Source organism: Acyrthosiphon pisum, chromosome A2, assembly GCF_005508785.2.
Source record: "Acyrthosiphon pisum isolate AL4f chromosome A2, pea_aphid_22Mar2018_4r6ur, whole genome shotgun sequence".
NCBI lineage: Eukaryota > Metazoa > Arthropoda > Insecta > Hemiptera > Aphididae > Acyrthosiphon > Acyrthosiphon pisum.
The window spans coordinates 19718485-19734815 of record NC_042495.1 but is presented as its reverse complement, the minus strand read 5'-3'; the positions used below and the strand labels follow the sequence as shown (position 1 = coordinate 19734815).

The following is a 16331-nucleotide window of genomic DNA, read 5'->3' as shown; positions in this document are numbered from 1 at the left end:
CGTCCTCTTAAGGATTTATTAATTAATAAATATTACCTAATTAGTAATTACTAATAAATTACATTATTTATAATATAATTTAAAAACAAATTGGTATCTATTTTTTTTATCTAGATAAATGTGTGTGTATTTTTATCTTTATCTAGATAAAAAAAAATATGATATATTTTATCTTATCTAGATAAATTTTGAATAAATTATCTGTTATCTTATTCAAATAATTTTTTGGTTATCTTTTCCCAACACTGTGAGTTAGTGTGGTACCTCAATGTAAAGTTCTTAGCATACCTAATACCTATAGTACTACGTATAGTTAGTTATTCATCACGTGTATACTGTACATAATTGATAATATGTATACCTACAAAAAACATTAGATAATGATTAATCGCAATCATTATAATAATCCGATTTCCATAGACAATATGCCTAAAGATCAGACAGAAGAGGAACTCCAAAATATTTTGTATAACAATAGTAAAACACTATTTATTCCAATAATAGTTATTCTTCGATTTGTACCTATATATAAGTTGATTTTTAGTTTAGTTTTCACGCAGATATAAGTGCGAGTATGCGATAATTCCTAATGTGTAAAGAAAAATCCACATCATATTTCATAATACAGCATCGTCGACGCGACTGTGCAATAAATTTACTAGAATTTATCAAAAACATGTTCCCCTAACACATTTTGAGAATTATTGTTCCAGACAACCGGCGTTGTTTATCTTCGACTATTAAAATAATACTAACTAATAGTTTTAAACAAACGAGAACGGATGTGGAATGTGGATGTCTATAGATAGTTATAGTGTAAATTGTAATTCATCGAGTAAAGCTTAGTCATCAAACGATTAAGTATACATATTATATTAATCGTTGAGTAAATGTGAATTTAATTTTTAACATTCTTTTATATACAGAAACTCGCGTTACTCAATAGAAATTAATTTTAAAAGTAATTATTTCGTTACGATTGCGTAATTTTAAATAAAATATAGTCGTATTATGCACTTTTCAGTGATATACCTTTATCGACACTTGAGTTACCAACAAACCATAAATTAACCAGTTACAGTTTGGCTCTTTGGAAATCGATATCGCTACCTTACTTTTTAGACTTCCAATCTTCAACGACCATTAATCAGCCGGTTACAAATCAGATTCGAGGAGTACAGTCGAATTGTGTGACTACTCAAACAAAACATATACATTTACAGGTTGGAAAATGTTTTATTATAATTGTAAAAACAAACGTATATAATTTACTTATTCAAAAAACTTTGCCCGTACTACGATTGTCGCTTCACAAGTAAGTACAATCGTCATACGTCGTCGCCGGAATATAATATATACATTTTTGCCGCCCGAAAAGCAACAACGTTATTATTAATGTCTCTTACCACCGCCGTCCGACACACACTCATACATTATCCATGAATTATATTGTATTTAATATCATGTTAACTTGTGAATTGTATAATAATATGTGGATATAGCGAGATCAGCCGCCAACGCGGAGATTTAGCAATGCCGCCCGAACAATCAGTTCGCGAAAAACAGTCAACCAGACTATAAAATATTAATATTGCATTTTATTATTTTTATTTAATTATATTGTATTCAATTTTATTGTCATGCCAGGAAACCTGGTGTGAATAGCCAAATATTATTTTACATACAGGTGCGAATGGCCACCTTAGTTATATAATATTTTGTATACTACGACGCGAATCGCCAAGTTATTTGTATTATACGTCGTGTACACAGGTGCGAATCACCACACTTTTATATTATTTCGTGTAGTAGGCGCAAATTTACACACTTTAAATTATATTATATTTTCTATATCATTGTGTATTATTATTATTAAGGTAAGCTAGCTGTCAGCTGGTCAGCCGTTCGCCGACCAATTTGTGAATAAAAACACTTAATTATTATATTGTATTACAGCTCTAAAAGCTACCTCATAATATTACATACTATTGAGCCATATTATTATTCTTAGCGGCTCTAAGAGCTTGTCATAATAATTACAATTATATTTTTATTAATATTGTGACTGCCAATTATTATATTATTTTTGCCTTTAGATCCGAAAGAGCCATAAAAAAATGTATAGAGTGTAGTATTGAAACATTTCTTTTATAGTATTATATATTTTAATATCGTAAATCCGTGTTGACATTTTATTCTAATAAAAGTACACACACATACACAGCTCTAATAGGCAAAACAAGAGCCGCATTAAGGGACAATGCATAGGAGGGCATAGTGCAAACATAAATATGACGCCCTTAATTCAGTATACGCCTTTTATTACAAATTTTTTACTCATTAGTCATCTACTCTTGTTATCAGGCACGGTGCCAAGAGGGGGTAAGGTGGGGCTCAAGGCCCCCCAGAAAACAGTTTGGCCCCTTTGCCAGCCCCCCCCCCCACTGAAAATATGTACGATATAATAAAGTCATAAAACATTATTTTTAAAAGAGCTATATCTATCAAAGAATTTATGAAATATGCATTTTAATAATATTTAATTTATAGAAATACTTTTGTATTTACGAAGATTTGTGTTTTAAGTTTTTACCGTTATCAAAACTCATATAATAATATTAATATTTTATACTGGCGTGCAACGCGGCGTTTCAATGTGTCAATATCAATTTTGGTTTTTCACCAATGCAGTATTATAGATTTTACATATAATTTAATATGTAGAAACCTTATTTTAATTTAACGTAATATTTTTCTTCGAATTACTGTAAGCATCTATAAGTTGTGACAATGACTGATTCTTAACTAAATAACTATAATTAATAGTTATTTATTTAATATGAAAATGAACAAAGTGGGTAAGTGGATGTCGTTCTGCTACAGTAGGTTACAAGTGGGTCAATAAACAATGGATTGTATTAAACTTGAATTCAATGATATAATATCATTGTATAAGAAAAATTATTCTGAACGGAGACGGTTTGTAAGTCTGGATTTTGTACATTGTTATTATTTATTATAGCCTGTAAGTTGAATTGATATAATAGTATTTTAATTTTGTATTCGTTTCTATGGTAATATACAAAGCGTTGAAAATTAAAATCCTATTTTTAGCGGTTTTTTCTAATTTGTTTTAATTTTTTCAGTGACATCAAATAATTATTGAGAAAATTGAAAAATGACCTCTCTAAAGTACCATCTTGATCTAATTTGTTAAAACACAAGATAATATAATTTATCTTATAGTCGATATTAATAATGCATAATATTGTTCATTATTATTGTTGAGCGGTCATAGTTTATTACTAAAAGGTACATAAAAAATGATTAATAAGTAAATATATTGTGAACATCTTACATAAATCAAAGATTTGTATCTATGTACCTATAATAATTTTTAAAGTGAGGACGACATAGGCGACAGCGGACTTTCTTACGCTGTGTCAAATCCTCACGTAGTAACGCTATTGACTAGTGATGGGCACTATCGAATAGTTTACAGTATCGAATAGTATTTGATAGTTTTTTTAAGCCATCGAATACTATTTGAATGTTTTTAAGTATAACCGATTAGTAGTCGCTATTTATAGAACCTAACAATATAATTAATAATTATATCTTTAACTTGTAGAGTCTACAATGAAAATGCCACTATACAACCTTCCACTGCCAGTAATCATAGTAAGTGTTATTTTTCAATATTATGGTTTTTATAAATTAGTATCAGGAACTGCATAAGAAACCCTTCCACCCACTGGAGTATTGATCTATTTATCCTTATTTATCCAGTTTTATATCTAATTATATGCATAAATTATAAAACCATATATATTTCAATATTTGTATTATAAAGTGAATAATATAATTTACAAGTGCTTATGTTATTAGTGTTATTGCATATAATTTTATATAAAACTGGATAACTACCAAAGTACCTACCCATCAACCTACTAACTACTTCCCACTAAATTTGAAGAAGCATTTGCTCCAAAATTAACCCTTTAACATGTCATTGCTTCCACTAGTTACACGTTACTAAATAATATTATTTATTCTTCCAAACAATTTGTTGTAATGGTAAATAATAAACACTATATTTTGAATTCAATATTAATTAAGCAGGTACAATTATTTTTAATTAGCAATGGTTATTTTATGATAATTATTTAATATTTTTAGTATTATGCTTTATTATTATTTATAATATTGTAATTAACCTTACCCTACCATGAGTTGCTTAATTCCAATATGGTAAACATAATTCTGTCCCACTTTTTTATGATAGCACTCAAGTTAGGTTTAGTTACAGCTATACAGTTAAGTTGTATACCTTCTCAAGAAAGAAGAATTTAAAAATTTAATGAAAAAAACTGGTTTTCGCTCTCAATACATGGTCTTATAACTGTCAACTGCAGGCACAATCATTTATATAAATATAAAAATAAGATAGTAAAAAATGTTTTTATTTTAATAATATTTAACTAAATTAAATATGTTTATATAAGATCAAGATGAAGGCGAAGAAGAAGAAGAAGTGATGCGACCAATTAATATTTCAGACGAGCTTGAAAATGGAGTAGGTAATTTGTTTAATTTGACATTACCTCAACATCAAAGGTGTGCTGCGCATACCTTGGATTTGATTGCTACTACTGACATTGGAGATGCTGAAAAAGATAAAGCCTACAAAATATTGAGCAGACGCGTGTTTGGGAAATGTCAAGCTTTATTTAACAAGCAGAACCAATCAACGCAATATGCTGATCAAATAAAAAATGTTCTTGGCAGATATTTAATTACTCCTAATGCTACAAGGTGCATAATGTAAATTTATATCCTTGTGTATATTTATGTATTATTCAACTATTTTGAATAAAAAAAACTCATATTACATCTAAATTACATTCTAGGTGGAATTCATTTTATGACGCTATTAAATGCATTGTCAGTAATTTGAATAAAATAGATGAATTATTTTCTATAACGTCATTGCCACCATTTTCTAGACCACGTGAAACTTTATTTCTAATTAAGTATTGCAAGGTATATATATAATATATTTATAACTATCAACTCATATTTTTTTGTTTCCCATAATTGCAATACAGTTTAATATATCTAGTATCAAAGTACTTAAAGACTAAAGTTATACTATTTATTAAAATGTTTAGGTTATGCAGCCATTCGCAAAAAGCTTAGACATATTACAAGGGGACAAACATGTGTGTCTTGGATATTTACTTCCTACATTAACTGCGATTAATAAATCATTAAAAAGTTTGTCAAGTTTAAACTACTGTACGCCATTGGTAAATGCTTTGCAAAAAGGAATAGAAAAAAGGTATTTGATTTTAATTATAATAAAATAACTTAAACTATTTTAATCAATTATTGTATTGTATTTGGTATTAATAGGTTTCAAAGAATCATGAGTTCTAGCACATGTAAGATATCATCTGCTTTAATTCCTAAATTTAAGTTGAATTGGCCCAGCTCAGAAGAAAAAATAAGTATTAAAGAAAAGTTGGTTGAAACTTTAAAAACTTGTGCTGAGGATGCAGGCAGTACATATACTTCTTCACAACCTTTGGTCCAAAATGATTTGTTACATCAAAATGTGACAGAGGATGATGATTTTTTGCTTTTTGAAGATGACTTGCAAGAATCCCAAAATAATTATGATTTACAAAAAATAGTTTCTGATTATTTATTGAACCATAACATAAAATCTCCAGAAGATTTGCCAATAACATTGAAAGAAGCCTATATTGAGTACAATACTGCAGTACCATCGTCAGCTCATGTTGAACGTTTGTTTAGTGCAGGAGGACAGGTATTTAGCAGAAGAAGGGGTTCCATGTCTGATACACATTTTGAAATGGCTTTATTGTTAAAGTTTAACAAATATTTTATTCAAGAATAAATAAAATATAAATTATAAATATTATAATAATTTATTTGTATACAATATCTTATGAGCAAAAACTAATAAAAATAATCATATAAAATAAAATATTTTTTTTTGTTTGTAAGCTCAGTTTGAGTGTCTATTTAACAGTGATAACACATAAAAATCTATTCTGGAGTGATTTGAGAGTAATTCGCTTGTGTGCTAGTAGCCAGCAGGTAACAGTGAACAGTATTTAATATTAGCAACTAACTATTATTTTCTTAAATAAATCAAAAAGTATAATAACATCATATATAATGAGTTAGGTAGTTGTTAGTTGTTTATTTAACCATATTTCATGAATGTTAATGTATGAATACATATTATGAGCTTAATTAATATCCATGTTATTTTATTTTTGATACTGCTGTTATCATAAGATGCTGTCTACGAAAACTATGGTAAAATAAAATAATAGCTTATCTTTAATTAAATATATCATTCTTACTAATAAGTAGGGCTGGGATTTTAATGCCTTAAAAAACTTAAAAAAATTCCCTTAAAAAAATGCAAAAATGACTTAAAAAACTCAAAAAATGCACTAAAAAACTTTAAAAAATGCCCTTAAAAAAAATGCAAAAATGACTAAAAAAACTAAAAAAATGCATTTAAATTATATTTATTATAAGTTAAAAATTAGAAAAAAAAATTTTAATTACACTACAGTATTTTTTTTCTTTACCGAATTCATTTACATATTTTGTTAATCGATTTGATTTCGACGTTTTTATTTTCGGCATATTGAACTTATGAATCACACGAAAAAACACGACACGACAAAACACAACGAATGCTATCGAGACTACGACGACGGACGTACTAATTGGTTACTAATTCAGTAATAGTTACCTAAGCCTAGCTATGATAAAATTGTTATCGACGATAACTTGTACCTATGTATGTATGTATGGTGTAATAAAAATAATAATTCATAATAAGTATAATATAACGGTGATAATTTTCGGGGAAAAGCCTAGCTATGATGAAATATATGAATATATGATACTATATATAATTTATTATTCGTACCGTCAGCAGTTTGCCGAAAATTTCTTGTGCATCGCAACAATTTTCGTTCATTTTATGAAGAAATTGTGAAAAATGCTCTAAAAACTAAGAAAATGCACTAAAAACGTCAAAAAATGTCCTAAAAATGCATTTATGTTTAATTTTGTCAAAAAATGCAAAAAAATGCAAAATAAAAAATACTTTTAAATAATCAATATCACCCAAAACACATTTTATACTTAAGGATCAACGTTTCAAAACATCAGAAAAAAAGATGCATTTGCATCAAAATCCCAGCCCTACTAATAAGTAATAATAATTGAAATTAATTTTATAAATGTTTGTATTTAGACAAGTAGTTGTTTTATTAACTGTTAATTTAATAATATTTAATACTATACAATATACATTTATAATTAATTTGATTATTATTTATTCATACTTAGTTGGTAATAACAAAGTAAAATTTAAACGTTTTACCATCACTTTGGAAAACTTTTAGGTAAAAAATAAAATAGGTATATACAAATAATTTGTTGGATTTCATAATTTATAAGTACCTACAGCAAAATACATTTTTTTAAGATATAAAGACCTGTGTAACTATAAGTTTTATAAGAAAAAAAAAGTAACTTATTTTTAACTAAGTTAAGTTACTTTTTTTTTTCAACTAACTTGTAACTTTAACGAGTTAATTAAAAAAGGAAAGTAACTTTTAACTTTAAACTTAACTTACATTTTTCCAAATTAACTTAACTTAACGAGTTAAAAAAAATAGTTAACTTGCCCAGTCTTGCAAGTTACAAGTTAAAAGTTACAACCAATCAAAATTCGAATTTCGAATGAATAAAAAATAAAAATTATTCAATTAACTAAACTATTGAGTGAAAAATTGAAAATATTGAAAACTATTCGATAAACTAATATATTATAAACTTTCGAAATAAATAAACATTCGATAAAACTATTCGATAAACTATTCGAATGAAAACTATTCGATAAAACTATTCGATAAACTATTCGAATAAAAACTATTCGAATGAAAACTATTCGATAAGATATTCGAATGACAACTATTCGATAAAACTATTCGATTAACTATTCGAATGAAAACTATTCGATAAACTATTCGAATAGTTTTAAAGCTATCGAATACACGGTGACTATTCGAATGTTCGATAGTTATGGAATTACTATCGAACAGTTCGAATAGTGAACTACTATCGAATAGTTCGATAGTGACTATTCGATAGTTCCCATCACTACTATTGACGCGCGTTGTTAACCGTTGCCGAAGTAAATATTTAGCCATTTTATTATTAGTATCTACCTATAATTTTGTGAATTCTGATCGTGACCATACATTGTAGTGCATTTTTATTTTCGATAATCCCCAAAGAAGGGGATTAATTTTTTTCTTACATTTCGTTCTCGACGGTGCTCTTTAATCACATAAGCAGTACTCTTTTTTAGATTGCTGGACAACGAGTCCAAAAATACAAAATTGTCTATAACATTTATAATTATAATAGATGTAACACTATATATATATATATATATTATATACATGTAATATTATATTATATAGTGACTATATAATATAATACATTATATATACAAATACTATTTTATAGTCAATTCATATATTATAATTAATATTTATTTAAAAAATGTAATCGCTGTACTTTTATTATATTATTGTGAAGTATTCCAAATACTTAGGAATATTATTATCATAAAGTATTCGGAATATATATTTGAAATACTTTTTAAAAGTATTTTACCCAAGTTTCTATATAGGTACCTATGATGTCCATGTTAATTATGTATATGTATTCGCTGGTTGACGCAATGGCCTACGATATAATTATATACAGGGTGTATCTTATGTCATTGTACGCGGTTAGAAAAGTAACTGTGATGAAAAAAATGTAAAGTAATTAATTACGATTATAATATTAAATTAAAATAATAATATTAATTTCTGTGATCGTATGTTGAAATAAAAATAATGAACTATGTTTACCAACAATTTTGCTTATGATTTTATTATTATTAATTTTTTTTTTTTTTTTAGTGACACATTAGATTACAGATTCAACTATTGAAGTGTACCAAAAGGTAGTTATAAGAAAAAATTGTTTGGCGCACGTTAATTAAATCTATACCCATTATTTCAATTAAAAGTATTAATGCATATTTTACTAATCTTTAGAGGACCATAGTTACTAAAATAGCGAGCCAAAATTGATGATTCGACTATCAAAATTTTCAGAAAAAAAGCTTTATAAGAATCCATTAAAAAATATAGTGGTTGCCATTTGAAAAAATAAAGTGTTTAAAAATTTTTAAATTGTTACAAAAAAATTGCCTGTCAAAAATAAAGAAACACGTCTTTTTTCGTTTTAACGAAATTCCATGTCATCGTTCCATTATCATTAAAAAAACCCGTGTACAATAACATAAGATACACCCTGTATAATACAGTGTTAAGCCGGTCCCACACGACTGGTGTACTTGGCCAACATTTGTCACTGGTGACATTACGCCAGTCGTATGGGAGGCTTCACAAGTACAATTGTTGGTTACTGGCTCGTACCGGAGGATTGTCGGTAAACCTGACACAAGTCAAAGGACCACCAATGTTTACATTCAACTTGGCGTTTGCTCCCACACGGCATGGCACTACATGGTGACTGGCCGTGCGAATTTTTTAAAATTTTTTTTTTATTAAAATAAATAATAATCTGTATACGTAAAATTATTATATAATTGTGGTATAGAACATGTTATTTTGTAGAAGCTGGCCGTGCGAGTTAAAAAAGTTAAATATTTTATTGAAGTTAAAAAATGTATTAATTAATTATATACGTATTTACGTTTTTTTCTTACTTCCTAATCAAATAAATCATAAATCGATGATATTAAAATATAACTGAGACCTACATACCTTTAGGTACTGTATTTTTACAGTTTTTTATATTATATAATAGGTACCGTAGAAAATAACATTAATTGCTTTAAATGACTTCAGTATGTAATCTTACCTTTATCAAAATCACAAAATATAACTATATAAGTACCTATTAAATATTCTGAAGTTTATCGTTTTCTTAAATATAGTTAATTCTGTTATATATATAAATTATATTTGAAGTTAAAACAAATACCATAAGTGACAATACGTGATAACAAGTGTCATAAATCGCGATACATGTACCTATTCTTCCTGAGCAGGATTATATTATATACATAATATGTACCGCATTCGAGTATTTCCAGGGGCCATATATCATCTACAATTATCATTGTTTTGTCGTGTATTGTCATATATATTATTTGGTTAAAATAATGGATTCAACCGTCAATCCTATATTTATATTATAAACCCGGCTTTAACCAATAAATGATAAATAATATTATTATTAGTTTCTATTATTATTTTCATGTGAATAATATAACTAAAAATATAATAGTATATTTTTTTTAACTTATAAACAAAATATCTGCATTCTTCAGTCATTGACCATATCTAGTGCGAGCAGTATGTACCTACGTCCTTATATTATTGTTCTGTGATTTATTTTATTCATTAGTAGTAGTTTGATAAATAAAAAATTGTTTATAATATGGAGTGGACAAACGAATTGACGATCGAGTTTTTAGATCTCTATGAAAAAGAAACTGCGATTTGGGATCCGAAAGATCAATTACATAGAAATCGTGATATAGTTTTTGATTCGTGGAAAAAAATAAAAGACTCAATGAGCATACCAGTAGATATAAAAGAGCTGAAGAAAAAAAAAGAATCGCTAATGTCAACATTTCGACCACTTTTGGCAAAAAAAAAGGCCAGCAACAAATCAGGCGCAGGTACGGACCACATATTTAAACCAAGTTGGTTTGCCTATGAAAAAATGGAAAGTTTTTTGAAATCGGTGTATGAAAGAAGGGACACCATAAATACAGAAGTAAGTTAATTTTATTGATTATAATATATTTAAATATGTAATTAACAATATTTGTCTTGCCATGGTAATTTATCAGTAGTTGAAAAATAGTCGGCGAATTCATCCCTTATTTTTTTGGCTTCTAATCCTGATTTTCTCGCGACATTTCTTAATGGTATCATTGATGATCGGTCGTCAATTTCATTTCGCCATGTCCCTGGTATAAACTCTCCTTCATTCTCAGAGTCTATTGTGCGGAGTGGAGTATATCTTAACGACGATGTTCTACTTTTTCTCAAAAAGTTGTGTAATAAAACACATGCCATAACAATGCTGGTAACTTTTTCTGGTTCTAATAATATAGGTTTCCTTAGCATACGAAAAGTAGACGCCATTATTCCGAATACATTTTCGACTACCCGGCGAGCACGTGAAAGACGGTAATTAAACACCCTTTCAACACTACCCTTAGCATAGGGTCCCGGATAAGGTTTCATTATGTTTGTAGATAAAGCAAAGGCATCATCTGCTACAATTACATATGGCATAGGAAGAGTCTTAGTAGGTAAGGGTTGATCTGCCGGAAGTAATAATAAGTTGTTTTCAATTTTTTTGAACAATGTTGTGTTTCTAAAAACGCCACCATCACTAATTCTGCCCTGACACCCAATGTCGGCATATAAAAAATTATAATTTGCATCTACTAATGCCATCAACACAACACTAAATGTTCCTTTATAATTAATGTATTCGGATCCACTGTTAATGGGGCACTGTGTAATGATATGTTTGCCATCCATGGCGCCTATACAGTGAGGATAATTCCATTTTTCCTCCCACTCTGATGAAATGGTTGACCATTCTTGTGGGCTGGTAGGCATCTGAATGAAATAAAAAATAAATAAATAGAATGGTAAATAATCTAACATAAAAAAAATATATAATAAATCAACCAATCAATAAAAAACATAAGTAGTAAAAATTAATAATTAAAATACAATACCTATCAAAAACAGTTATTTATATTATTTATATTTATTATAATTCGTTAACAATTACCTAATATAAATTAATATCAAAAAAGACAATAACACGCCAAAAATGAAAAAAACAATATCAACAAGAATATCATACTTATTCATATTATTTATATTTAGTAAAATATAATTTTAATTAAAATGTAATGATACATATTATTATTATTATTATTATTATTATTAATGAACTCAAATATTCTGGTTGATTCCTCGTAGAAATGTTGAATTCGGTAGTAGGTACGTAATATTTAATTTCAAGTAATATTAAATATTAATTTTGGGGGCGTCGGCGGCATTTTTCTTCGGGCAAATCACGGTGTACGGAGAGAAGTGCCGCCATCCCCCACCCGGGCATGGCAGATATTTACGGGTGCCCACTAAAAAATCTGCCAAAACTAACAAACACACGTGCTTAAACCTACAATACCCTCCCCCAACTTAGATTTCAAAAGAAAATTTTTTACGAATTTTCAACTCAAAATAATTTGCTAATATTCGTGATTTTTCCGTATTTTGTCAATATTTATACTTTAGATGCTTATAAAAAAAAATTGTGACTGTGGATTTTTTTAATTTTTTTCATCTGCTGTTGAAACAATATACTGGGAGCCCTCTATTAAATTTTCAAGTTTTTTTAACCAACAAATAAAATTTAATTGATATTTATAGAAAAAATAACTAAAAAAAATGGAAACTTAAAATATCCTTAAACATCTCAAAATAAGTCAAAATATTTGGAAAATGTTATCGTGTATAGAAAATGCGAATATAAACGACCAGTGAAAATTTCATGTATATACGTTCATTTGTTTAAGAGTTACACCAAAAACCAAATTTGATTTTGTTAAAAACCGATTTTGCGTAAAAATTCCTGTTTTTCCTTAATTATTTTCATGTTGTTTTTCCCGGCGCTTTTGAAAACTATTGGGAAATTTCAATTTTGACCTCCCCAATGCACCAACGATATTAACTTTCCCATCGAAAAAGATACTGAATTCGAAAATGGAAGCATTATTTCGACTACTAATTATCGTGTACACAGACACAAAAATAAAAATAAAAATAAAAAAACACACATCATTGTAAAATCAATATATTCATCGTTTCACTCAGAATCTAAAAAATAGATATTAATTTTTTTATTTTTGTTTAAATATTTTATTACTGTCTAAATAGGGTCGTGAATTATAATTTTGTTTGAAATTGTGTTTTAATTTTTATTTTTACTTCTAATATTTTTATTGATTGATTGATTGATTATTTTTTTTTACGTCCAATTCTTCCCACATTTGAACAGCCACGTCCATTAATTGACCTATATTGTATTGGTACAGTGTACACGTAGGTTCATACATATTTTTATAAGTTTAAAATAATAGCGTGCAGTGGCATTAAATATTTAATTAAGATATAATAATCAAAATAATATTGCAGTAAAACGTTTTGAACACAAGGTTGTTTTTTTAGGAATTAGTGGATACGTTATTGATGGAAGATAGGAACCCAAATAATGACGATCTTCTTAATGTGGATATCGGTGAGGCAGAAACTCAGGCTGAAGCAGGTAGAATTTTTAAAGAACCAGCTAGGAAAAAATCAAAAAAAATAAACTTAAGTGAAGTGGATTTAGAAAAGCGTATGGGTGACGCATTTGATATACTAAAAAGCGTTTCAGAACAGCCCCCTAAAGATGACGTACAACTGTATACTGATTTATTGGCAACAAAACTGAGAAGTTTTGACGAAAGAACTCGTGAAATAATAATGCATAACATTGATAATTTGATCTTCAATGCTAAAATGAATAATTATGAAAATTCTTCTTACCAAACTAATTCTTATTACGATCAACCCATGTCTACCTTACCACGAATACCACTTATCCAAAGTAATACAATACCATCGTATACAAATATTTCAACACAAGATAAAGTTCATTATCAGCCAGTACAGATTTCACCTACAACACTTCTCAGACAGCAAGATATTCAATGTCAAAATCTAACTACAATGCCTTCACAATCTCCCTATCAAAATGTACAAACTCCTTATCAAAATGTATCATCTCCAGAATCAAACTCAAATAGTTCGGCTCTACATTACTTTAAGTCTACTTTACCACAATCATCACATATTCAAAATAGTACAGTACAGTCTTATACAGATATTTCAACACAAGAACGATTTAATTATCACCCAAAACATATTTCACCTACATACCTCGGACAGCAAGAAGTTGAATGCCAAAATATTTCTACAATGCCTACACAATCTCCCTATCAAAATGTACCAACTCCTTATCAAAATGTATCATCTCCAGAATCAAACTCGAATAGTTCAGCTCTACATCCTACCGATTTATCAGGCAATTATTACCCTTAGCTCATTTATTAATTAATTTTAAGTAATATTATGTAGGTACATTATAATATATATTACTCCATGCTTAAACTATTTAATTTTAATTTGGTTTAAATCAAAAGATATTGATTTAAATTTGTATTACTGGTCGAATATATATGTATTTTTTGTTATTAAGTTTTAATAAAGTAAAGTTTTTTTTTTTTCATTGGTATTAACTATTAATTAATATACCAAGTAGGTATCTATTCAATCTACGCTAAAGTGTTTACATTTTATAATCAATATATATTATAAATATTATGTATACAGGGTTATAAATTGTAACTTGTAAAGAACACTTAAATATTAAAAAAAGTAATACTTTATATTGAAAATATTTAAATAAAGTATTTAAGTACTTTTACTCAGATTCTTCTCAACACTATATTATAATATATATATTTTTATAAATTTGTAAATAACTTAGTTTATATTTAAAAAAAAATATCCAACTTACTTTTATTTCATCTTTTAGGATTTGAACTAAAGCACTGCAAACTTCGTGTACTATAGATGAAATAATCTGATTTGATACCTTGAATAGGTAAGACAAACTTACAAAGCTATCTCCCGAAGCTAAAAACCGTAATGTTATGGCCAATCTTTCCTGGGCTGGAATAGCTTTCCTCATATTTGTGTCTTTTTTTGTAATGAGAGGCCCTATTTTATTTATCAAGTACTCAAAATCACTTGCAGACATCCTACAAAAATTTTCGAATTTTCCCGATGGTTCTTTATTTAAATCACTCAGCATATTTGTAGCACTATACCTACGAGAAAAGTTTTAATAAAAATATTAATACATTTTATAAATATTTTTAATTTTTCTAAGTACATTATTTTATTTTTTATTTATTAATATTAATATAATTGACTTACCTCTCACGACTTTGAAGAATAGAAACCATCCACCATCTTCTTTTACGTGTTTCTCTTTTGGCTTTTTTTTTTAACGAGTACGCACAGCTCAAAGCAATATAGCTTGCAACAGCAACGATCTTCTTCTGTTCGGGATCCATTTCGAACTGACTTATTTAATTTAATTCATTGAGAGGACTTGATAAACTTATAAACTGGTCAACTATACAATCCATGTGGGAGAATATACAATTACCATGACAAGTATACCAGCGCTGGGCATTGAATATACACCAGTATATACTTGTGAATATACACCAGTCGTGTAGGAGCAAAGACCAATGTTGGTCATATATCACCAGTGACAAATATTGGCCAGTTCACCATTCGTGTGGGACCGCCTTTAGTATATCGTTGAACGAACGGCCACCGTCGTCGTTCCGAAGTCGCGTGTCGTCAAGGTCAGGCCGAGCAAGTGTACACAACATTCTCGCCGCCGTTAACCGCACGCCGCGGCGCTGAGACAACGCATTTACGTAATCGGAGAGGTACGAGGAGCACCGCCGTACACGTTGAGTGGAGGGAGTACCGTGATCGTCGCCGCCGTCGGTGCGTTACGCGCTATCATCGCCAGGGAACGTATTGTAGTATTTACAACACGTCTCCGTTGAGTCAGTGGGGCAGGGTCATCGTCAACATCGCCGCCGCTGTGGTACGCATAGCCGTCGTGTGGAGGGAAGGCGCCATTTTCGCAGCTGTAATCGCCGCCGCCGAACGAGTGGGACATCTGTTTATCAACGACATCGCACCGTTATCAACATCAGTGTTATAAAGCGGTAAACAACAACAATCAACACGAATATAAAATGCAGCAATATTCATATTTCATCGTTTTGTAAGTTTTAATATTATTATTGTTAGGTACTCACTTTTTTCTTACATTAATGCATGTCGGATCCGGCGTCAATAAGCGAAAGTGATAATTTAGATTTAATAGATTTTTCTTGCCTAAGTAGTGATACTTCTAGTGGGGAATTATACGTACCACGCATAGTCTTAAATAGGGAAAGGGACAATTTAAATCCAACAGGGGAGATTTTAGGTACATCTAGGTATCCATAACGA

General features: G+C 28.8%; 1 protein-coding gene across 1 annotated transcript; it reads right to left on the bottom strand.

The window, feature by feature from the left end:
- Nucleotides 1-10948: 10948 nt before the first annotated feature.
- Nucleotides 10949-15609, bottom strand: LOC103308758 (protein ANTAGONIST OF LIKE HETEROCHROMATIN PROTEIN 1-like). The gene is made up of 3 exons (XM_029490203.1): nt 15228-15609; nt 14806-15118; nt 10949-11789 (listed from the first exon to the last, which is right to left on the bottom strand). The coding sequence occupies exons 1-3, from the start codon at nt 15365-15367 to the stop codon at nt 10971-10973; spliced, it is 1272 nt and encodes a 423-aa protein (XP_029346063.1). The 5' UTR covers nt 15368-15609; the 3' UTR covers nt 10949-10970.
- Between the last annotated feature and the right edge of the window lie 722 nt (nt 15610-16331).